This window comes from Microcaecilia unicolor, chromosome 8 (genome assembly GCF_901765095.1).
Source record: "Microcaecilia unicolor chromosome 8, aMicUni1.1, whole genome shotgun sequence".
NCBI lineage: Eukaryota > Metazoa > Chordata > Amphibia > Gymnophiona > Siphonopidae > Microcaecilia > Microcaecilia unicolor.
In genome coordinates, this window is record NC_044038.1 from 76,516,442 (window position 1) to 76,542,618 (window position 26,177).

The 26,177-nt window shown below is 42.6% G+C and overlaps 1 protein-coding gene across 6 annotated transcripts in view; it reads right to left on the reverse strand.

Moving 5' to 3' along the window:
• The window catches only part of LOC115476620 (ly6/PLAUR domain-containing protein 5-like), a 62,376-nt gene that overhangs the window by 18,050 nt on the left and 18,149 nt on the right, over positions 1 to 26,177 (reverse strand). For 2 of the 6 annotated variants that reach the window (XM_030213096.1, XM_030213091.1), the window contains exons 1-4: positions 23,323 to 23,409; positions 19,656 to 19,748; positions 8,053 to 8,184; positions 1,839 to 2,018 (exon numbers count right to left, since the gene is read on the reverse strand). In XM_030213096.1, coding sequence (XP_030068956.1) covers positions 1,839 to 2,018; positions 8,053 to 8,184; positions 19,656 to 19,748; positions 23,323 to 23,380 — 463 coding nt within the window. In that variant the 5' untranslated portion in view covers positions 23,381 to 23,409. Of the gene's footprint in view, positions 1 to 1,838; positions 2,019 to 8,052; positions 8,185 to 19,655; positions 19,749 to 23,322; positions 23,410 to 23,998; positions 24,129 to 26,177 lie in introns of those variants that run through there. The other 4 variants (XM_030213093.1, XM_030213095.1, XM_030213092.1 and 1 more) reach the window with 3 other exon arrangements.

The window sequence follows — 26,177 nt, forward strand, 5'->3', positions numbered from 1 at the left end:
TTTCAGAATATTGTCAAGCAAAGGAAAAGAAAAGATTAAAAATAAAGTGAAGACAGTGCTTAAAAATAAGGCTATCAAATTTATTCCAAGAAAATCCAAACATTCATGTCACGGAGAGAGAAAAAGACATTAAAAAAAATACCACTAAGGAAACATTAGTCAAATACATACATGGAACCAGCTTAAATGAAATAAGAAAAACAAATGCCGGACGATATTCAAATCGAGTTTCCCGGCTGGGAACAACCACTGGTGCAGAATGGTTAACTTGTTTATTCATGGCTATCTGTTGATTTTCAGTGCAAAATAGCTGGTTAGCACTGAACTTCAAGTCAGCTATGTTGAGGGTGTTCTGGGGACGGAGTCTGGTTACATCCCGATATTCAGACATAACCAGCCAGGTTTAGCAGATAAATAAAACTGCATAGATAGCTGTCCTATCTTTATCCATTAACCCATGGCTGGTTACTTCTGAATATTAACCAGTTATGCATTAGCCAGCTTTAAAAACCTGGATGTTCAATACCAAAACCTGGAAAGATCCCAGAATTGAATTTCGGGTTGTAGAACTGATGGCAAACAAAAAAACCACTGTCCTTTGCCAGTTGCATATCGGGGAGTCTAAGCCTTTTGAGTACCCAGTAGAAATTAACTTGATTGTAAAGGGTCACAGAGTACATATTTCTTGTCTTGGAATGTCACAAAACATTAACCTGGGTACCTCAATAAAATGGGGCATCCATCTCAATGGTTTGTGACATCTGAACAAGAAATTCTATCCTGTGAACCTGTGTAGAATGGGCTACCTCAAGCAATACTTGTATTCGCTGACCACACAACATAGCATCCTTATTCTTAAAATACATTTTTAATATTAGCATCTTATCTTTCTCCAAAAAGAAAGTAACTATCAATGTAGAACAAGTAGATATCATATCTTATTAATCCTCAAGTAAAGTGCTGAAGTAGCCTGTTCACCCTCTTCTCCTTCAGTTCTTAACTCCTTAAATACAGATCTAGGAAAATGAAAACATTTCAAAAGAACAGTAGTTTCCAGACTGGACAGCTGCAAAATGTCCTTGAAATAGTTTCTAAGTAATATTTCCAATTATAACAAATATATAATAGGGAAATTAAGAAACTTAAGATTCTTTATTCGCAACAAAGAATCCAAAGATTCAGTCTTATGGTGGAAACTAAGGATATCCTTATTAGCAAATATTCCCACTGCACTGCCCGTAAGGACTGAACTTGGGGCTTCATCAATAAAATACGTTTACCCAACAACTGAAGCTTAGCTTCTATATCCTGGAATTTAGCCTCTGAACTCTGTGTAAATGAACAAAATTGACTGACAGTCCCTCTCAACATATCCTCAATTCTGGTTCCTACTTTCCAAATATTCAAGAGACACACCTCTGAAGTAGAATCACAGAAACTTGTTTCATCACAAAAAGCGGGCACTGGTACCACCCTTGCAATTGGAACATTTCTCTCTCTGACAAGAACTGGGAGTAGTATCAACAACCTGTTCAATGGCTTGCACCTAGCTTCCGCCCAGATACTCCACAGTCCTACTGCCAAAACTGAGGGAAACAACTTCCATAGCAGAGGGGGAAAAAAGAATGGTCTTCTGTCATAACTTCAGATATATTAACCAATTGTCTGTCCATAGGATCCTGTGTGACAGGTATAGAAACAACAAGCATCCACTTCCCCATGCTAGAAACCCAGAATGATGGAGCTCACCATGTATAACTGAGGAGTGTCCCAGAATATCAGGCTATCAAATATAGATGCTGTAGATGATGTTCTCTGCTCTAGTCTGGTTGTCTTACCCGTGGTGTTGTGCGTAGGTCTGGTTACTGTAGAGCTCGGCAGCTGAGTATTGCAGTAGTCAGTGCTGCAGGCCCTGATGTGAATTGTATGGTAAATGACATCATTAGAAGTCACTGTGGAATAGTCTTTATCAAGTCCCAGGCTGCAGCCTTTCTTCCGCCGGGTCACCGTGAAGGAATCTGGCAAAATAAGGCAAAGAGGACATATAATCTGTATTTTTTCCACTGTCTGAGATAATCTTGTTTAAATGATCGAGTCTGAATGTTAATGGGAATTTTATTTTTGCTGTAATATTGTTTGATGTTTAAGATTTTTATTATGGATGTGATTTTGTAACCCGCTTGTATAAATAACACGGGATATAAGGGATATAAATTTAATAAATAAATAATTAAAATGGGTCAAATGAAGCCTCTTGACTGCTTAGCCCCTCCCACATCCCTGCCTTCTCTGAGCCTGCAGTGGCATACCTAGCTTGCTTGCAACCTGGGGTGGGTTGCCGCTGCGCCCACCCTGAGGTGAGGCGCATCATACCCCCACCCCACCCCCAAAGGCATGTCACATACTCCAAGATGCATCACACCCTCATCCCCATGGTGTATCACACCCCAATCCCCCCCCCCCCCAGCCGAGGTGCATCCCATCCCCAAAGTGCATCACTCCAACCACCCTTCCTCCTAGCAAGGGGATCCACAGAGCAGTCACATGGCTGTTGGCTCAGTTGGTGCTCTGCCACGGAACAGGAAGTAATGTCAGAAGCGGCAGGGGACCGGCAGATCCGACTGCCGCGCAACTGCTCCGTGCACCCCCTTGCTGCCTACACCTGTGGTGGACCACCCCCACTGCCCTGTTCTTGGTCGCTACTGTGAGCTTGCATTCAGATTGGGCATCTGTCTGTACACAGTTTACCGGTGATGATTTTGTTGGAATGTAATTGTATTTTACATGCATTGCCTGTCACCTATTATTTCTCTGTGATTACTCTGTGACCTCTGATGTGAATTACTTAGAGAGGTCACACAGCTATGCAACTTCCTGTGGGGGTTAGATGCAGCACATGCAGCACATGGAGCACATGGAGCTCATGATCTCTCCTAACCTGAGAGGATCTATGGTGGTGTGAGCATCCATTACCATCTAAGCACATGGAAGGAGCTGATAATACAAATGTATAGTAATATGTATATATAAGCCTGTCTGATTATAATCTAACTACAAACTGTGAGTAAACAGATGTTTTGTTACTTCAACTTTAAAGTGACTCAGCAGTGAATTATTCAGGGGTGAATGAGAGAGAGATGAAGAAAGAAATTAACATTTCTAAAGCTGAAGCTGTGTGTACTAAAATCTGCTAATTATTTACTACAAATAATCCAACAAAAGGGTTATGGGCCCAGGGCTCAGGAATTGAAAAAGAAGAGAAATATTACCAGGCAGAAAAAAAGGCCACATTTTTCTCTTAAGTTTTAAAGGAAAGATTCAGTCTGTCTCTCTCTCCCCCCACACAGCAGACAGAAGGCTAAGAAAATGGCTGAGGGAAGAAATTCACCATTTTTCTATTCTCTCAAGGTGCCTAGATTAACTGAGTTTAATTATCAGCAGTGGGAATTAAGATTCATATGTCTCCTTCGAGCAAAAAGATTAAATATATGCTTAGACCAAGACAGAACAGCTGAAAATATGGCTGAATGGGACAATGCAAACTATTATGTGAAGTGCATGCTTTTGGAAGCTCTCTCAGAGAAACAAGCCATATTAGTGGAGGGAAAAGATACACCAAAGGACATTTTATATAAACTGAGAACTATGTATGCAACTACATATGCAAAGCAGCAACCAATTTGGCTGGCAGAGTTGAATGAAACCAAATTAAGGGATAAAAGTAAATGTAATGATCACATTATGCATCTTATGTCTTCATTTCAAAAGCTAAAACTTTCTGGAATTCCCATGTGTGATGCATTGAAAAGAGCATTTCTTTTTACCTCACTATCAAAGAAGTTTGATGTTTTTAGGTCTGTAAATGAGGCCATTGAAGGGCAATCTTTTGAACAGACAACATCAAAACTAAGGCAGGAATGCATAATAAATGATTCTGAGGAGATGTGTTCTCAAAGCAAGTCAGAGAGAAATGAAACAAATTTCTTGGCAAAGAACAGAGGAAGGCGGAGCTATGGGAAAACTCCACCCAAGGGCAAGCTGATTTGCTACTCATGTGGAAAGGAGGGACATGTATCTAAATGGTGTAAGGAAACACAAAACACTCCCTCTAGCTCACCTAAGCCAATGGAACTAAAGAATTTTCAAACCAGGAAATGTATGAAGGACAAAGATAAACACAAGGGCTTTCTAATGGCAGAAAAATCTTTGACTATGGTAAATAATAATTCAAATGAAAGTACTTGGATTTTGGATTCAGGGAGCACATGCCATTTAACCAATTCTAAGGATTTCTTTCAGGAAATGTGTCCAGAGGAAGGTATTCTTAAAACTGCAAACGCAGGGACTGCTAAGATCCAAGCAAAAGGTATTGGATTCTTAAAATGCAAAGTGTCTAATGAAGTTAAAGAAATTCCTGTAAGTGATGTCTTGTATATTCCCCAAGCAGTTTGCAATATGCTTAGTGTATCTACATTAGATAAGAAGGGATTTGCGATTCATTTTGAAAACAGTAAGTGCACAATCTCTAAAAATGATGAAGTGTATGCTGAAGCTTTTATGCATAATGATGTTTATAAGCTGAACATTTCAGGTGAAGCCTCACATATGGCGCAAGTAAGGAAGAATGATGGTAAATGTAGTCTGGAAATCTGGCATCGCCGCCTGGGACATCGTGATTGTAAGGTGATCCAGGATCTTTACAGTAAGCAACTGGCCACCGGCATTCAGATAAGTGCAGATGCTGGTAAAATGGAGAAATGCATAGACTGTGTTACTCAAAAAGGTGTGAGACCCTCATTTCCTGCATACACAGGAAATAGGAGTAATAAAGTGCTGGACTTAATACACAGTGACTTATGTGGACCGTTTAATATCCCATCATTGGGAAATAACAGATTTGTGCTAATATTCTTGGATGATTTCTCTAGATATTGTGTGGCCTATTTGCTGAAAGAAAAAAGTCAAGTCACAGACATGCTGAAGAAATACGTAGCCATGGTGAGCAATAAATTTGAAAGAAAACCAAAGGTTCTTCAGACCGACAATGGTGGTGAGTTCACTTCACAAAGCATGCGCACATTTCTAGAACAAGAAGGCATTCAGCATATCACAACAGTAGCTTATACACCAGAGCAAAATTCTGTTGCAGAGAGAAAATTTAGGTCACTTGTGGAAATGACCAGATGTATGCTGTCAGATAGCAATCTCCCTAAAAGACTATGGGGGGAAGCCATCCTCACAGCAGTGTACCTACAAAACAGAATGCCAACTAAAGGCGCTGAGCGCACACCACATGAGACATGGCATGGTAGGAAGCCAAACCTGTCACACATAAGAACATTTGGAAGTACAGCATATGCTCATGTACCAAAGCAAAGAAGGCATAAGCTGGATTCCACAACAGAAAGGGGCATTTTAGTTGGCTATACTCCAGGACACAAAGGATATAGAATTTTGAATCTGAAAACTGGCATTGTTGGCATAAGACATGTTACATATTTTGATGAAAACAAAAGGGTTGATAAAGGCTGGATTATCCCAGATGAGCCTGATCATCCAGAATATGAAACTAGAACCATAATAGACATGCCAGTGTATATAAATGCCATACCAAGGCAGATGTCTGAAAGCAACTCACCTGTATCTAACGAGGAACAGGCAGAGGAAGCAGACACAGAAAGGATCATTGAAGAAGACAGTACAGTTGGAGAAGGGGAATCAATTGGAGAAGAACTCTCAGATTTAGAGGATGCGGAAAGGTCAGACCAACCTGTTGTCAGACGCTCATCCAGGGAAAACAAAGGTGTTCCACCCCCAAGACTGTCTTACCTAACAAAGTCAGCAGAAGCTCAAGAGCCCTTAACATGGGATGAGATTGAGAAAATGCCAGCAGAAGAAGCTGCTGAATGGCATAAAGCTGCACAAGAAGAAATTGATGCATTGGATAAAAATAATACTTGGATTCTTACAAAATTACCTCCTGGCAAGAAAGCTATAGGATGCAAATGGGTATTCAAGTTAAAAAGGAATGCACAAGGAAAAGTGGAAAGGTATAAAGCCAGATTAGTGGCAAAGGGATATCTTCAAAAATATGGAGAAGATTTTGATGAAGTGTTTGCACCTGTAGTGAAACACACGACAATAAGAACACTTCTGAGCATTGCAGTCTCAAAAGGCATGCAAGTCAACCACATTGATGTGAAAACAGCGTTTCTTCACGGAGATATAACTGAAGACTTGTACATGGAACAGCCAACAGGTTTCATAAATACAAAACAAAGACAGCTAGTGTGTAAATTAAACAAAGGTCTTTATGGATTAAAGCAAAGTGCAAAATGTTGGAATGATAAATTGCATGAAATATTGACAAATTTAGGATTTAAGCAAGGTGAAGCAGATAAATGCTTGTACACTAGGTGCACAAATGGACAATATGCATACATTTTAGCTTTTGTTGATGATCTGCTCATTGCAAGCAAAAGTGAGCAAGAGTACAAGGACATTGTAAAATGTTTAAACCACTATGTTGAGATAAAAGAACTTGGTAATGTGTCATACTATCTTGGTATAGAAATTGAGAAACAAAATGATGGTTCTTATCTTCTAAGCCAGAAGCAGAAAAATAAATGAGCTTATTGAAAGTTTAGGTATGCAAGATGCCCAAGTTGTAAGCACTCCCATGATCACTGATTTTCTGAAGGATGAAACAGTAAGAGAACCTTTACCAGATAACATCCAATATAGATCAGCCATAGGTAAGCTTTTATATCTAGCTACCACATACAGGGCTGATATAGCAAATGCAGTAGGAATTTTGAGCAGAAGGGTCAGCTCACCTACCAAATCAGATTGGACTGCAGTTAAAAGGATGGTAAGGTATTTAAAGGGTACCATTGATTGTAAATTAAAGATTTCAGCCAATAGTAATCCAAAACTAATATGTTACTGTGATTCAGATTGGGCAGGGGATCATTCTGATTATAAATCCACAAGTGGATATGTGTTTATGTATGGAAATGTACAAATTTCATGGGCCAGTCATAAACAAAGTATTGTGAGTTTGTCTTCTACAGAAGCTGAATACGTGGCCGTATCGGAAGCGTGCAGAGAACTGATGTGGATTGAAAAACTTTTGCTGGATTTCGGAATAGCTGAAAAGAGACCAATCCAGATAATGGAAGATAATCAGAGCTGCATCCGACTGTCACAGAATGACAAGGTTCAGTCACGTACCAAGCACATCGCAACGAAATACCACAACGTGCGAGAGTTGGTGAAAGAAGGGGTCATCAGTCTACACTATTGTCACACCAGTGAGATGACAGCTGACATCATGACCAAACCGTTACCCAGAGAACGTTTTGTGAATCTGCGTATAAAGCTTGGACTTTGTATGAATAAATAATTGCATGACAGTTATGCATGAGAAGGGGTTTGTTGGAATGTAATTGTATTTTACATGCATTGCCTGTCACCTATTATTTCTCTGTGATTACTCTGTGACCTCTGATGTGAATTACTTAGAGAGGTCACACAGCTATGCAACTTCCTGTGGGGGTTAGATGCAGCACATGCAGCACATGGAGCACATGGAGCTCATGATCTCTCCTAACCTGAGAGGATCTATGGTGGTGTGAGCATCCATTACCATCTAAGCACATGGAAGGAGCTGATAATACAAATGTATAGTAATATGTATATATAAGCCTGTCTGATTATAATCTAACTACAAACTGTGAGTAAACAGATGTTTTGTTACTTCAACTTTAAAGTGACTCAGCAGTGAATTATTCAGGGGTGAATGAGAGAGAGATGAAGAAAGAAATTAACATTTCTAAAGCTGAAGCTGTGTGTACTAAAATCTGCTAATTATTTACTACAAATAATCCAACAGATTTTATGCCAGATCACCAAACGGGAATTTTTCTAACGTTGCCTTCTTTTCCCTGTTGCAGCTGCAATGGAAGGGGGAACCCTAAACTAGTACTTTTTTTATTTACAAAATTTCCACTGAAGTTTACCCCATGAAGACTTTGAAACTGTTTATCATACCTGTGCTGATGGTCTGTATGTACTCAGTGCAGATGTTCATAGGTGGAACGCATAAGACTACGGGAGTATTAGCAGGAGAGCATCCGCTGTCCCCTTCCTCTATGCAGCTGTAGCACCGAAGACTCCCAGCCACTGAAATGAAAAGAGATTTACTCTTTACAATATGCAATGACTAAAACGTCAACTCTGGATGGCATTTCCTTCCACACATTTGAGACTAAATTCAGTAAATGGCACCTACCGAAAAAATAAATAGCGCTATTCTATAAACGATGCTCAAAGTTAGGTGCCATTTACAGAATAGCGTTAAGTCCCAGGAACCGTAACTACATTTACATGTGTCCATTTACACCCACAAAACCTTGGAGTAAATCCCCACCCCTAAATTAGGAGCAGATCCCCTTTATTCTATAATAGTGTGCAAGAAATTGTGGGTATGCCACTGATTCGCCCATGTCCTTCCCATAGCCACGCCTCCTTTTTGGAGCCAAGCAAAAGATTTACACATGGATCCAGGCATGTAAATATACGTGTATAACTTTTAATTTATGCCAATTAGCACTGATCGATTGTAAGCAACCAGTTATCGGTGCTAATTGGTACATTATTCAATTAGATTGCGCATACAAATTGGGCATGTGCTCAAATTTGCACACGCCATTTAAAGTGCTATTTATAGAATTAGGGAGTTGGTGCAAAGATTTTTTGCAAATGTTTTGATTTTTTTTTTAATTTTAATTAGGTCACTTCAGTATGCAATTACAGATCAAAGAGGTACCGATGAGTTGGGTACTGGTGAATTGGGTTAGGCAGTTCAGCTCTGGTTTGCCCTCAGATTTGGACTAGATTGGATATGATTCTGTCAGTTTGTAACTGAACTGACTTCTGATAGCACAATGGATAGGAAGATTTGTTATGGTTTTAGTTGCTCACTCACCCAACTGCAAAGCTTCAGGCCCTGTTGGTTACCTTTAGAGTCACCATATCATGCGCTGTCCGAAAAAGAGTCTTGGGTTTACCCCATTGCATGCAGGGACTTGTAATTCTGATTTCTCCATTGTATTACTTAAGAAAAGCACAACTACAAGTCCCAGCATACACTGCGGTAAACCCAGGACTGGATCAACCCTGTCCTGCAAATCTGGATCCAGTTGGTAGCCTAAGATGAGAGGGAGTTGATTGCTGGAGAATAGAGTTTTTAAGATGGGGATAAATGATATTAAAATTCTATTGTTATGGTATTTTGGAGGAAAAAAATAAGTTTCTGGTGTCATGGTCAGAGCAAATGGAACCTGGCTTGTATATGTATTTGTTTTTTCTTTAATATTATAAAGAATTACATTAAATAAATAAATACTATCACCTTGACTCCAAATGCAAAACATGATTTTCTAGTGTACTGCACCCATGAAGGGAAACCTCTGCTTATTGCTTTAAATACACTCTCTGCAAACACTAAGTGCAGAGCTGCCAAGTGACCCAGTTCCTAGAGCGATACTTTCAGCCACTCCTGCTGTCCTTCAGACTTCTATCCTAATGACTGATCAGCTTTGCAGGCATTCTCTAGCTCCCCTCCAGGGCCCTCACTATACATAAAGGATCAATTCAAATTGCAGAGACTGGATGTACTCAGTGCAGTTGCAGAAGTTCATTCAGGCAGATTCTTGCAGATCATTAAATAATCCCTTTCAATTAACTGATTTGTGTTCCAAGAAAAATAAACTTTGTTGAGTTAAAACTTTTTATTCAATGTGACCATCTGACATATAGTTCCCCTCCTTTTGCGCCCCCCCCCCCCCCCCCAAGGGCTCTAATGTGGAAAGGCTCATTTGATATCAGGGTTAAGACTCTCATGCACCTCTTAGGAGTGGTGCTGGGTTTCCTCTCCCCAAAGAGTCTTGTTGTACTTGTTTCTTCAAAGCTTCCAAGTTACGCAGTTCCAGGAGAGAGACTTTTAAACCACTTCTGGATTTCTGCCAATCTCATCTGATACATTATGGAACCTGCAATACTGATTTCAATGGGTAGAATGAGGGACTTACAGATGCCACACATTTAGAATGTAAGTTAAAACCAGGACTGGCCAAAAAGTCTTCCTCGTGGACCTGGGTAACTTGGCAGCTCAGGTTTTTCCAAATGCTTGACTCCCATCTTTAGTCCTTTCTCATTTGCTTCTCTTCACCTTTGGACTCCTGGATAATTGCCAGTTGGGGAGCAACCTCTTTTCTCCTTTTCACCTCTCCACATGGTCAGGTACCTCTGGAGAAGTAACTAACAAAAAATTTGCTGTTCCTGCAAAGACCTTTGTTCACATTTGGAGTTTGGATCAGGATCCTCATTCCCCATGAAAGACAGATCAGAATCAGAGGTTTATTCCTTCAGAGCAGGGATACTCTCCACTCAACTGTTAGATCCCTCAGAAACAGATACTTATAAATAAAGCATCACCATAGGCACCTTGACCATGTTGCCGTCTGCACCCAGGGCCACTTTTATCATTGGGGACAACTCTTCTGGGCCCAGTTTAGCATGGAGCACATAGGTAAAAGAATAGAGCTCACTCTGGCCCTTTATCTTCTTTCCCTTCCTTCCTTCCTTCCTTCCCCTCCCCCTCTCCAACTATTTTCCAGAGATTAAAAGCAGCATAAATGCGCAGAGCTGCCATAAGTTCATGGCTCTGATGATCTTGCCCCTTCTGACATCACTTCCTGTTTCTGAGTGCTAGGACTGCCAGAGCCAACAGCAGCATGGACCTTTGGAGGCTCCACACCTTTATGCTGCTTTTTTATCCTTGGGAAGCAGGGTAAACAACACTGCTGGGACCAGGAGGTAGGACACTGATGCAGTGGCATAGCCAGAAGGCAATTTTTGGGTGGGCCAACAGGTTGGATGGATGGGCACTAGAGAAACACCTGCCACCTGATATGCCCTGCCCACGCCCCTACTCCTACCGCACACCTACCCCACTCCCAATAACTTCAATGGGAGTAGCAGTGCTGGCCTCAGTGGCTGCAGGCCACATTGAGAGCTAGGGAAAATATAAGAGGGTGCACTCTTCATCCTCCACTAAGCCACGGTCCACCAACACACTTATGCGTCCCCTAAATATGCCCTAAATATTACAGTGGGGCCCTAAAATATCAACACATCAAGAAAACTGAACAAGCCAAAGTACTATAGAATACTACATAGAAAATTGATGCTAACAGAATACTTTGGTTACACACACGCAGAACACAAATGCCAAATACAGAATAAGTGACCACAAACCATAAACAAATTAAATCAAAATCCCAAGAGACCAGACCTTGCATTTAGCACAGCACAGAGAAATACAAAGAGATGCATTTTCTCCTATACTGTGCAAAATATGATAGCACATGCAAGAGACAGTGTTAAGGGAGGTACAACTAGGGCAACTACATGGCCCCCTAGCCAGAGAGAACCCCAGGCCAGCTGGAAACTGAAGAAGGTGCAGCCTGTTAGTAAGCTTTGGGGTCCCCTCCTAAATATCTGCCATCTCTCCTGCTCTTATTCCTTTTATCTGTCACATTCTCAACCTCTCACTTTCCACTGCGACTGTCCCTGCTGCCTTTAAAGATGCTGTGGTCACACCTCTCCTTAAAAAGCCTTCACTCGACCCTACTTGTCCCTCTAATTACCGACCCATCTCCCTCCTTCCTTTTCTCTCCAAATTACTTGAGCGTGCTGTTCACCGCCGCTGCCTTGATTTTCTCTCCTCACATGCTATTCTTGACCCACTACAATCTGGTTTTCGCCCTCTCCACTCAACCGAAACTGCGCTTACTAAAGTCTCCAATGACCTATTACTGGCTAAATCCAGAGGTCAATATTCCATCCTCATTCTTCTTGATCTTTCCGCTGCTTTTGACACTGTTGATCACGGCATACTTCTCGATACCCTGTCCTCACTTGGATTCCAGGGCTCTGTCCTTTCCTGGTTCTCTTCCTACCTCTCCCTCCGCACCTTTAGTGTTCACTCTGGTGGATCCTCTTCTACTTCTATCCCTCTGCCTGTCGGCGTACCTCAGGGTTCTGTTCTTGGTCCCCTCCTCTTTTCTATCTACACTTCTTCCCTTGGTTCATTAATCTCATCCCATGGCTTTTCCTACCATCTCTATGCTGATGACTCCCAAATCTACCTTTCTACCCCTGATATCTCACCTTGCATCCAAACCAAAGTTTCAGTGTGCTTGTCTGACATTGCTGACTGGATGTCTCAACGCCACCTGAAATTAAATATGACCAAAACCGAGCTTCTCATTTTCCCCCCCAAACCCACCTCCCCGCTCCCCCCATTTTCTATTTCTGTTGATGGCTCTCTCATTCTCCCTGTGTCCTCAGCTTGAAACCTTGGGGTCATCTTTGACTCTTTTCTCTCCTTCTCTGCTCATATCCAGCAGATTGCCAAGACCTGTCGTTTCTTTCTTTACAACATCCGTAAAATCCGCCCCTTTCTTTCCGAGCACTCTACCAAAACCCTCATCCACACCCTTGTCACCTCTCGTTTAGACTACTGCAATCTGCTTTTTGCTGGCCTCCCACTTAGTCACCTCTCCCCTCTCCAGTCAGTTCAAAACTCTGCTGCCCGTCTCATCTTCCGCCAGGGTCGCTTTACTCATACTACCCCTCTCCTCAAGACCCTTCACTGGCTCCCTATCCGTTTTCGCATCCTGTTCAAACTTCTTTTACTAACCTATAAATGTACTCACTCTGCTGCTCCCCAGTATCTCTCCACACTCGTCCTTCCCTACACCCCTTCCCGTGCACTCCGCTCCATGGATAAATCCTTCTTATCTGTTCCCTTCTCCACTACTGCCAACTCCAGACTTCGCGCCTTCTGTCTCGCTGCACCCTAAGCCTGGTATAAACTTCCTGAGCCCCTACGTCTTGCCCCATCCTTGGCCACCTTTAAATCTAGACTGAAAGCCCACCTCTTTAACATTGCTTTTGACTCGTAACCACTCGCCTCCACCTACCCTCCTCTCTTCCTTCCCGTTCACATTAATTGATTTGATTTGCTTACTTTATTTATTTTTTGTCCATTAGATTGTAAGCTCTTTGAGCAGGGACTGTCTTTCTTCTATGTTTGTGCAGCGCTGCGTACGCCTTGTAGCGCTATAGAAATGCTAAATAGTAGTAGTAGTAGGGTCCCAGCCATATTCTAACACCAGCTCTGGCATGATGTACATTTCAAATCTGACATATTCTAGTCACAAAATAGAAAAATAAAATTATTTTTTCTACCTTTTGTTGTCTGCTCATTTTATTTTTCCAAGTCATGTTGGTCCCAGGCTCTGGTTTCTACATCCTTCTCTCTTCTCTTAACTCACTCACCAAGGTCTCATGTGCATTTGATATTTCTACTCTCTCTCCATGTCCACTATCCATCTTCTTCCATCTCTGTACCTCTTCCTCCATGTTTAGTATCCCCCTTTCTCTGTGTCCCTATATTTCTCTGTCCAGCTTCTCCCCTCTCTTTGTCCCCAGTGCCATTATATCTCTACCCTCTCTGACCCTACCCATCCAGCTTCTCTCCCTCTCACTCCCTCCCCTTTCCAGCATTGGTTGCTTGATTCCCTGTCTGCCCACCCACTCCTCCCTTCCTCCTTTCCTCCCTCAAGCTATAGGTTTAGTATTTGTTCCCTTTTCCTTCATCTCCTTGGTCTGGTACCTCTGTTTCCCTTCCCTCCCTTCTTGTGCTGTACCAGCAGTTCTCTCTTTTCCCTCTAGTTCTCCTCCCCCTCTTACTCCCACATCCAGCAGCTCTCTCCCTTCCATCCAGATCCCCTCCTCCTCTTCCTCTCACATCCAGCAGCTCTTTCTCTCCAGCCCCCTCATCCCACATCCAGCAGCTCTCTCCATTCCATCCAGATTTCCTCCTCCTCTTCCTCCAGCAGCTCTCTCCCTTCCACCCAGATCTCCTCCTCCTCTTCCTCCAGCAGCTCTCTCCCTTCCATCCAGTCCCCTCCTCCTCTCCCTCCCATGTCCAGCAGCTCTATCCCTTCCATCCAGTACCCTCTTCCTCCCATGTCCAGCAGCTCTCTCCCTTCCCTCCAGTCCCTGCCTCCTCTTCATCCCATGTCCAGCAGCTCTCTCCCTTCCCTCCAGTCCCTTCTTCCTCTTCCTCCCTTGTCCAGCAGCTCTCCAGCCCCTTCCTCCTCTCCCTCCCAAGTCCAGCAGCTCTCTCCCTTTCATCCAGATCCCCTCCTCCTTTTCCTCCCACCTCCTGCAACACCCTCAGGATCACGCAGAGCGTGATCCTGAGGGTGTCTGTCTTGGACGGTTTATTCCCATTGGATTGGGTTTTGAGAATGGATCCTCCTGATGAACACTTCGAAATGCGGTCTCGCATCAAGGAGCTTTGAGGAGCTAAGGTGGATTTAAAGTGACGCCGATTGGGGTTCACGATGGTCTCCTATGGAAGCCCTCGCCTAGCCATGAAGTGCTATTGAACAAGTTTGTTTTGCTTTGCCTTGTAAAATCCTCTATACTGTGCATATAAGAGGGTGGGCATGCTGAGCCCCTACTATTAACTTGTGATTAAGAAACTGGCTCAGTATATTTTGAAATAACCACAAATCACATGACAAGCGGATCAGCCGGAGTGCTGTTTAACATTTATTGGAGCACAGTGGAAATATATTTCACTACATTTCACTGAATAAACAACATTTATACATATGTATATATAGTGAAAATATTGCTGTAATGTTATAGCTGTCTGTTGATAGTGGCTGAAAGATTGTATGCTGCATGGCTTGTGTGAGTGAGTTCCTAGGTCCCATTGGTGTGTGGAGTTTTATGGGTTTAAAGGTGTATTTACTACTACTACTACTACTATTTAGCATTTCTATAGCGCTACAAGGCATACGCAGCGCTGTACAAACATAATTTAAATAAATGATATAAATTAATATATTAAAAATAACAGAGAATACTGAGTTTGGTGTAATTTGTATACAGTGTACTCTGGTTTAATATAATATTCCCCAGTATAAGTGAAATTTTTAAAAACACCAAGTCAATGCTTCTATAGAAGGCTTCTACACAGACTACTTTCCAAAGCAAACACATTGCCCACTCTCATTATTTATTTATTACATTTGTATCCCACACTTCCCCACTAAAAGCAGACTCAATGCGGCTTACATAGTAATAAGTAACATAGAATTTTGTTATGTAAAGTAGGAAATTAAGTATCACATAATAATAGGATGGATGGGTAGTAATAGGATGGATAGGTAGGTAGAGACAGGTGATAGAGAGAGGAAGGTAAGGTGGGAGATAGAGTCTGGGTCAATGTCGTTTTCTCTTCAGTATATGTAAGGTAGACGGGTTCAAGAGATTAATCTGGGTCTTTTGGGTAGGCTTGTTTGAATAGATGGGTTTTCCTGTTTGTTTTTAAACATAAACCAGGAACAACATTCAAGTTCCTACTTTATTTCAGATTCTGACCACTAGGCCTTAAGCATTTCCCTACTAAAACCATCCTGCTGGCTAAATGGAGCTCCGCTAGCACCTCAACAGGTCAGCAGATAAACTCATAGCATTAGGTATGATACGATATTACATACGCATACTTGATCATGATTTGTCCTTGACATTTTCAAGGGCACAGCCCATAGAAATCTGCCCAATACTGGCTTTGCTACCCAATTATTGGAGTTGCCATCTATGCACCGCAAAGTTTGTTTGGTTCCATTTTTTCCATACAGGATTCCTTTGTGTTTATCCCATGCATTTTTGAATTCTGTTGCTGTTTTCATCTCCACCACCTACTGCGGAAGGGCATTTCAGGAATCTACCACCCTCTCCGTGAAAAAGTACTTCCTGATATTATTCTTTAATTGGCCCCTCTTCAACCTAAATTCATGTCCTCTAGTTCTACCACCTTTTCATTTCTGGAAAAGGCTTGTTTGTAGATTAATACCTTTCAAATATTTGAATGTATCATATCACCCATGTTTCTCCTCTCTTCCAGGGTATACATCTTGAGGTCAACAAGTCTCTTCTCATACGTCTTGTGGCATAAACCCCATATCATTTTTGTTGCTTTTCTCTGAACCACTTCAAGTCTTTTTGAGTCTGTAGCAGGATATGGCCTCCAAAACCGAACACAATACTTCAAGTGAGGCCTCACCAACGACTTGTATAGGGACATCAACACTTCCTTTCTTCTGCTGGAGATCTCTTCTCATGGTTTCTACTCCCTCCAGGGTATCCACTCTGTCGACAATCTATGTGTCATCCTCAAAAAGGCAAACTTTTCCTTCTAACCCTTCAGCAATGTCTCTCACAAATGTATTAAACAGAATCAGCCCCTGTATCAACCCCTGAGGCATTCAACTGCTCACTTCCTTTCCTCCAGTGAATTCCATTTACCACCCTGTGAAGCATTCCACTACTCACTTCCTTTTCTCCAGCAAATTCCATTTACCCCCACCTTCTGTTGCCTGTTGGTCAACCAGTTTCCAATCCAGATCACTACTTTGGGTCCTAAGTTTAGCCCTCTCAGAGCATTCACGAGTCTTCTGTGAGGAACCGTATCAAAGGCTTTTCTGAAATCCAGGTACATTGCATCTAGCCTATATCCTTTGTCCAGTTCTTTAGTTACCCAGTCAAAGAAATTAATCAGATTTGTTTGGCAGGATCCTGCAACCCATAGGATTCAAGAAAGTTAAATATCTTTTCCTTCAGCAGCAAGTCCATTATTTTTCCTACCACCAACATGAGACTTACCGGCCTATAGTTTCTAACTTCTTCCCTGTCTCTGCTTTTGAGAAGAGGGACCACATCTACTGTTCTCCAATCCCACTGAACCTCTCCTGTCTCTAAAGATCTATTAAATAAATTCATATGAGGTCCCATCAGGATTTCTCTGAACTCCCTCAATATTCTAGGAAGTATCCCCATCTGGCTCCATGACTTTGTCCATTTCAGATTTTCAAGTTGTTTATAAAAGCTTTCTTCTGTGAACGGTGCAATATCCACTCCATTCCCAGATATACTCTCTGCAGCCAATCGCGGTCCGTCTCCACCTAACTTATTTCCCATTTACTGTATTTTGCCTCCTCAATCCTACTTTATTTTTCCTTATCTCACTCCCCCTACGATTATATTATTTTGAACAATGTAAACTGCCTATATGGCATTCCTGATGTGTGGTGGTGTATCAAGAAAATAATAAACTTGATGAGTCCCACCTGTGTAGAAGACAGGAGAAAATGGTGACCTGAACTGTGACTTAATATTTTACATTCTAAAACCTATTAATTCTCTACAGTAGCTCTAGGAAGACTGTCAGGCTTATTTTCAAAAGAGGATGCCCATCTTTCGACACAAATCGCAAGATGGGCGTCCTTCTCACAGGGTCACCCAAATCGGTATACTGGAAAGCCGATTTTGAGCATCCCCAACTGCTTTCCGTTGCGGGGACAACCAAAGTTCACAGGGCGTGTCGGAGGCGTAGCAAAGGCGTGATTTGGACGTGCCTAACAAATGGGCGTCCTCGACCCATAATGGAAAAAAAATGGCATCCCTGACGAACACTTGGACGACTTTACCTGGTCCTTTTTTTCTTACGACCAAGCCACAAAAAGGTGCATGAACTGACAAGGTGACCACCGGAGGTCACTAACCCCCTCCCACCCTCAAAAATAAATTTTTTAAATATTTTTTGCCAGCCTCTATGCCAGCCTCAAATATCATACCCAGCTTCATGACAGCAGTATGCAGGTCCATGGAGCAGTTCTAGTGGGTGCAGTGCAGGCCCACCCACCCCTACCTGTTGCACTTGTGGTGGTAAATGTGAGTCCTTCAAAATCCACCAGAAACCCACTGTACGCACATCTAGGTGCCCCCTTCACCCATAAGGGCTATAGTAGTGGTGTACACTTGTGGGGAGAGGGTTTTAGGGGGGTTGGGGGGCTCAGCACACAAGGTAAGGGAGCTATGTACCTAGGAGCTTTTTCTGAAGTCCATTGCAGTACCCCCTAGGGTGCCCGGTTGCTGTCCTGGCATGTGAGGGGGACCAGTGCACTACGAATGCTGGCTCCTCTCACAACCAAAGGGCTTGCATTTGGTTGTTTCTGAGATGGGCGTCCTTAGTTTCCATTATCGCCGGACATCAGAAACGACCAAGTCTAAGGATGACCATCTCTAGGGATGACCTAAATATCAAGATTTGGGCATCCTTGACCAAATTATCCAAACGAAAGACGGACGCCCATCTCGTTTCGATAATACGGGTTTCCCCGCCCCTTCGTCGGGACGTCCTGCGTCCTCAGGAGAACTTGGGCACCCCTTTCAATTATGCCCCTCTGTGTCAACTCCCATGAAATATGCACCCCAGATTTCCCTATAGAGGGACCACAGACTATGAGGGCTGCATATACACAGGCATTACTGAGATAAAACATGGGTGGAATGGAACAGGGTAAATACTTATGTATCTCACTAAAATACACATATATGTTCTGACCCCTACTGGCATATATATGCAGAAAGTTACTCCTGCTTCAGGGCAGGCAAGTGTAACTTTCTGTGAGAGCTTCTGAGGAATCTGTTTTATAAAGGGCTCTTAAATTGCAAGTATGGGGGCCTTATTCTATAAAGGTTATGCTCCTAATTTAGGAGCATAATTTACACTCCTAAATTTATGCTCCTAAAATGTATACTCCTAAATCTATTTTGGATATGTTTGTAATTTAGGAGCATAAATTTAGAAACATAAATTTTAGGAGCATAAACTTTATAGTAACATAGTAGATGACGGCAGAAAAAGACCTGCACGGTCCATCCACTCTGCCCAACAAGATCAACTCGTACATGCCACTTTTTGTGTATACCCCACCCTGATTTGTACCTGTCCTCGTCAGGGCACAGACTGCACAAGTCTGCCCAGCACTATCCCCACCTCCCAACCACCAGCCCCACCTCCCACCACCGGCTCTGGCACAGACCGCATAAGTCTGCCCAGCACTATCCCCGCCTCCCAACCACCAGTCCCGCCTCCCACCACTGGCTCTGGCACAGACTGCATAAGTCTGCCCAGCACTATCCCCACCTCCCAACCACCAGTCCCGCCTCCCACCACCGGCTCTGGCACAGACCATATAAGTCTGCCCAGCACTATCCCCGCTTCCCAACCACCAGCCCCGCCTCCCACCACCAGCTCTGCCACCCAATCTCGGCCCTTAGCACATGCTAAATCAGTTAGTGCACCTTAGTAAAAGAATCCCACCTATGTGCCTTCCCTGTCTTGGTGCCTTGTTCTAGCATTTCCCTCTCTGTGTAGCCAAGGGCTGCTTTAGGGGCATATAATATATCAGTCGGATTGGAGACTCTGATTTTACCAGTTGGTTAAGGTTGCATTTTAGAACCAATTGGTATTTTGTGTGCCCTTGAAGCAGCCCTTGGTGAAACATGGCCATGTCAGGTATCTGTTTTTAACAACCTGAAGTAAGTGTAGTGTATAAATAAATTCACTTTTCTTTTTATCGGTTCCTGTTCTTTTCCACATTGGATCTTATTAGCCAGATGCCTTGTGTTTTGCGACCCTTTCTGTGTAACTGTATTACCTTGAAAGAGGAGAACAGCAATGAGAATGCCTGTCATTGCAGACCAGGCTGTGTGCTGGGAACATATTCGTGGATCCATCTTTCTTCTATGTCCTGCCATAGAAATCGAATAATTAGAGAACTTTGCTTTAAGTTTGTATTCTAATTTGTTTTTCCTAGGAATTTATTATGTACTACAACAACAACAACAACATAAATGGGAGATAATCAATGGAAAAAGCTCAGCATTTTTCCAGGTAAATTTTGGAGTTCATTTTGGTGGCCAGAAACTAAGACAGTGAGAAAATATAGGGGCAAAAAGGCTGTCCTAAGATAACTATTAAGGACCACCATTGAATAAAAGCAGCACAAGGGTAAATCCCAGCAAGGCTTGTGCTTGAAGATTCAGTGTTGGTACCCAGATAGGATCACCACTGAACAACAAGGCCTAGTTTAGCAGGTGGCAACTAGCATTTAAAGAAACTTGGACTATTGTTGGCTGAATATCACCCCCATATGTATTTATTTATTTATTTACTTTTCAGCACTTGATATACCGCAAGTGATCCCTGAGGTGACTATAAGATTTACAGTTTCTATTACAGGTACTTTGCACTGTCCCTAATGGGCTCACAATCTACCTGGGGCAATGGAGGGGTAAGGGGCCCTTTTAATAAGCCACATAGGCACCTACACGTGCCCAACATGCGCCAATTCGGAACTACTACCCGGCTACCGCATGGCCCAGGCAGTAATTTCATTTTGTACACGTGTCCAGTAGGCGCGCTGGAAATGCTAACCAGGCAGTAATTGGCATTGTACGCGCACTGATGATTACAGCCCAGGTAATGTGTGAGACCTTATCGCTAAGTGAATGGGTGGCGGTAAGGGTCTCAGGCCCAAAATGGACATGCGCCAATTTTCATTTTGACGCATGGCAATTTTTGGCCAAAAAAGGCCTTTTTTGCAGGTGTGCTGAAAAATGGACCTGTGCATGTTCAATACAACAGTGCAGGCCATTTTTCGGCGCATCTTAGTAAAAGGACCCCCTGGTGACTTGCCGCATGTCCATTTTCAGCAAAAAAAAGGCCTTTTTTTACAGGTGCGCTAAAAAATGGATTGGCACGTGCCCCAAACCTGTGCCTACACTACCGCAAGCCATTTTTCAGCGCGCCTTTGTAAAAGGACCCCTTAACCTTTCATTGCCCCAGGTACAAAATGGAGTAGAGGCATAGTCTAATGGTTAGTGCCATGACCTGAGAGTCTAGAGAACAGGGTTTCATTCCCAATGCAGCTCTTTATAACTTTAGGCAAGTCAATTAACCCTCCATTGTACCAAGTACAAAATAAGCATTTGCATATAATATGTAAATTGCTTTGACTGTAACCAAAGAAAGGGGGTATATCAAGTCTCATCCCTTTTCCCTTTTAGGCAAGTTCAGAACCAACCAATTCAGCAATGACCAAGCCCCAATTGTTGAAAGCCACTCATTCAGCTGTATAATACAGTCTTCAAATCTGGGCTAAAGGCCTACCTGTTTGATGCTGCTTTTAACTCCTAACTTGTCACATGCTCGTAACCGTTATCTTGTCTTCCTCTCTTCAATAGTCCCCTTTTCTCTATGTGTCCTATCTGTCTGTCCTACCCTTATCCCTTATTGTTCTGTCTGTCCGTCCTGATTTAGATTGTAAGCTCTTTTGAGCAGGGACTGTCTGTTCTTCATGTTCAATTGTGCAGCGCTGCGTATGACTGGTAGTGCTATAGAAATGATTTGTAGTAGTAGTACTCTAAGGCATTTCCAAAAAATCCACATACATTCTGAAATCATAATTCCTGGATCTTAAGAATTGCAAGAAGTAGCAAGAATAGAATTAAAAGGGAAGCCAATAAAGCAGAGCTCCGTGGACCCCAATCACACTCCCTACCTTCAATCACAAACTTCTGAGACCGGTGTTTTAGATAAGACTAAGGAGCCCTTTTACTAAGCCGCATAAGCATCTATGCGCTCCCAACACGTGGCAAAATGGAGTTACCACATGGCTACCACGAGGCACTTGTGGTAAATTCATTTTTGCCGCGCATCCAATACGTGCGGCCAAATTATTTTTGGCCGCGCATATCGGAAGTGCACCAAGCGGCATTTGGCGTGTGCAGGTCATTACCACCCAGTTAACATGTGAGACTTTACCGCTAGGTCAATGGCTGGTGCTAAGGTCACAGACCCAAAATGGGAGCGTGGCAATTTCGATTTTTGCCGCAAATCCATTTTCAGCAAAAATTTAAACTAGGCATTTTTACAGGTGCGTTGAAAAATGATTCTGCGCACGGCCAAAACCCGCGCCTACACTACCGCAAGCCATTTTTCAACGCACCTTAGTAAAAGGACCCCTAAGGGCCCTGTTTACTAAGCCACGTTATAGGTGCGTTAGTGTCTTTAACGCGCATTAACCATGTACGTGCCTACAATATCCCTATAGGCACCTATACAGTTAGCATGCGCGCTAATTGTAGGCACGTTAAAAATGCTGACGCACCTTAGTAAACAGGACCCTTGAAGCCAAGCAGCTGGACTGTATGATCTACCCTATGAAAAAGCAGCCAAGAAGGCAGCTGTGATTCTAGCCTATGCATTTCTACATCATAGGAAGATGAATAGAGAAACAGAGAGGGTTTTTATGCTCTAGTTCCAGCAAAATCCATACTGAAATGGTTCCAGAATCGACATTTCATCCAGGTACTCACAGATTTTCCCACTGCCTTACTTTATAAATGTGTGTTTGGTTTCCAGTTTTCTTTCAGACCATGTTATGCATGGTAAGAATGCGTATCAAATTGACTTTACATGCATGAAGCTTCCAAATTAATGCATATACATTTTTAAGTGCTAATTAAATTTTCCACACAATTTCTGAAACAAACCAAAATGGGTCTGTAAATGAGAGAATAAATTTGAAACTGATCCAAAAATGAACAGAAAACTTTTTGCTCTCCATACTCCTACCTTACCCAATGAAGTAGGATTTAACACAGGGAGAAAACTGGAACTTTCTGCTGTGGTCAGAGTAGATTTCTTAAATAGAGGCTGAACCACAGTCTGCTGTTTCAGCTTTTTAACTCTCCTACTTTTTCATCTTCTCCCTCACCTCAACCTCTTCAACACTCCATTCCCCCTAGCTCTCTGTATGCCATCTATAACATGTAGTAGTATTGTTATTATTATCTTGGTTTGTCCGGTGCTTGCCAGATGTACACAGCATTGTACAGAGCCACATAGGGACAGACCTCTGAAGCTTGCAATCTAGTCAGACTCAAGGCAGACACACAATAGACACAGCAAGAAATAAGAGAGGATTCCTCCCACCCACTTTATCCCATCGGCCTCTCCCTCCACAGCCCCCCTTTTTTTAATCATTCTTCTCTTTCATTGGCCACCAACCCCCCTTCATTTTTCATCTCTTTATTGCCCCTGCACTGCGTCTCCCACTTCTCCTGATAATGATTGCAGAATAGAAATGGACAAAAGAGCTGCATATGTTGCTCCCAAGCTCTTTTCCCTGTCCTGCCACACAGTATCTCATTGTACCCTTGCCAGCTCCTTTCCCTCTCCTGACACATGGTGTCTCATTGCAGCTGTGCCGCCTCTTAATACCAAACCATGAACTAGACAGAGGAGGAGGTAACACATACCAAAGAAAGAAGAGTAAATAGAATGGGGAGTATACGAAGCTCTCATGCCAGTCTCCATGCTGTTGTCCCTTGCCTACTGTAATTTTTGGGTCCGTCCCCTTTCCTGGACCCTCTGTGGTAAGGCTGTTCCAGGCAGGAGAGTCAGCAGATTTGATTCAGACAAAGATCACACACTGGGCTTCACATTCCATTCTCTCTCTGCAGTAAACAAGACCTCAAAGTATTTTTTTAAAGCTGAAAACTGAGCAGATGTTAGAATAAGAGTTCCAGAATAGCCACAGATAGAGAGAATCAATGTTGCATCAGGGGGGATACTTTAGGTTTTTCTTATTCTGCCCCAGCAGGCTTATTGGCCCTGGTAACTGAAAGCCGGAGGCGGGGAGTAGGTCTACTCTGAACTTTGTGTGCTCTCTGTCTCTTCTTCCTCACTAAGTCTGTGCAGTATAGCAGTCTGCCTGGGGTTGTGGAGTCAGAAAATGGGTAAAAACAAAGCCATAAAACAGTTACATCCAATTTTCAGAAAAGCCTACAAACAAGTGCTCTCCCAAGAAAAATGATCATATATAGGTGTGATGAAACCCCTGTGCTCTGCAAAAAAGCCAGTTAGTGGGTAACATGTGAATCCGGCCCCTGCTGTGACCTGCGCTTATGGTTTATGTGTGTTTGATTTACTGACCTGTTAGCTGATCTTCCGTGGGGAGGTGGACAGGAAAAGAAAATCAGAAATTTATAGGAGAAGGAGGAGTAGAAATCGGAGACCACTCTGTGTCTAGAGCTTCAGATAACATGGCCACACCTAGAATGAATCAGTGTGGAACCAGAGGTAAGAGACTGGGAGTTACATATATCTGTGCAGGCTAAAACCAAGTTGGTTGTGGGGAAATAAGCATTTTTTTTACATTTTAAAATATTATGTATTTCATTAATGTTTTCCTTCTGCTGTACCTTTAAGGTAAAGTAATATCACACTGTGAAAGTGGGGAAAAAAAAGCTTCTTGATGGAGAGCCAAGCATTTCAGCTTTCTGCAGAGAGAGAGAGAGAGAGAGAGAGAGAGAGAGAGAAGCTCAGTGCCAGATCCCCCAAGCCAGTTTAAAGATATAGGCTGTTCCTTTTTCCCTACCCTTTATACACAAGTTTCTGCTTTTATCTAGACCACCGAAGATATTCCTGTACTAATGGTATTATTGGTTCTGGGGCTACTTTGTTGTGTTTGGGCTCAGAGTGGGATCCGGTGGATGGTCTTAAAAACTGGAGGGGAACCAGAAAGAGGAGGAGGTTGGATATGTGTAGGAGGAAAGGAGGAAAAGTAGTTAGTCTAGTGGCTAAACTAGAGACTAAAGCAAAGGGTGGGGCACTAGAAAAAAACAATGTTTAAGTCCTACTGATATTCCTTGGGTCCTGGGCAATCCATTTTAAATTCCATAAGGAATGGATCCTAAGGAGCTTAGCCAAGATTGGGTGGCAGAGCCGGTGGCGGGAGGCGGGGATAGTGCTGGGCAGACTTATACGGTCTGTGCCAGAGCCGGTGGTAGGAGGCGGGGATAGTGCTGGGCGGACAGACTTACACGGTCTGTGCCCTGAAAAGGACAGGTACAAATCAAGGTAAGGTATACACAAAAAGTAGCACATATGAGTTTATCTTGTTGGGCAGACTGGATGGACCATGCAGGTCTTTTTCTGCCATCATCTACTATGTATGTTACCATGTTACATAAGTGTTGCCATACTGAGACAGACCGAAGGTCCATCAAGCCCAGTATCCTGTTTCCAACAGTGACCAATCCAGTTTACAAGTACCTGGCAAGATCCCAAAACAGTACAATACATTTTATGCTGCTTATCCTAGAAATAAGCAGTGGATTTTCCCAAGTCCATCTTAACAAGGGCTTATAGACTTTTCTTTTAGGAAATTGGCTAAACCTTTTTTTAAGCCCTGCTGAACTAACTGCTTTTACCAAATTCTCTGGCAAACAAATTCCAAAGTTTAATTACACGTTGAATGAACAAATATTTTCTCTGGTTTGTTTTAAATTTACTACTTAGTAGCTTCATTGTGTGCTCCCTAGTATTTTTAGAAAGAGTAAACAAGCGATTCACATCAACCCATTCCACTCCACTCAGTATTTGATAGAAATCTAGAGTCCCCTATTGAGACAGACATGGAGAAGCAACAGAATTGGTAACATGGAATGTTGCTGCTAATTGGGTTTCTGCCAGGTACTTGTTACCTGGCGTAGCCACTGTTTGGAAAACAGGATCCTGAGCTAAATGGACCATTGGTCTGACCCTAGTATGGCTACTCTTATGTTCTTATATTCTCTATAATATTTCCCCTCAGCCATCTCTTCTCCAAGCTAAAGAGCCCTAACCACTTTAGCCTTTCCTCATAGGGAAGTCGTCCCATCCCCCTTATCATTTTTGTTACCCTTATCTGTATCTTTTCTAATTCCGCTATATCTATTTTGAGTTGCGGTGACCAGAATTGCACACAGTATTCGAGGTGTGGTCACACCATAGAGTGATGCAAAGGCATTATACCATTCTCATTTTTGTTTTCCATTCCTAACATTCTTTTGCTTTCTTAGCTGCCACTGCACAGTGAGCAGAGGGTTTCCCATTGCCTCATGTTTCTAGACCAGGAGTGTCGAACATGCAGCATGCAGGATCTCAAATGCAGCCCACTTGAGATTTTTAGAAAAAAAAACAACAATTTGCGAGCACACATAATTTTGAAGCATTGTAGAGCTATATGGTGGATATAAAGTTGCAATTTCAGAGAGGTTCACAGATTTTGATGATTATAAATAATGCTTATAACTGGAAAATATTTATGTAGCCTGCAAGAATATGGATT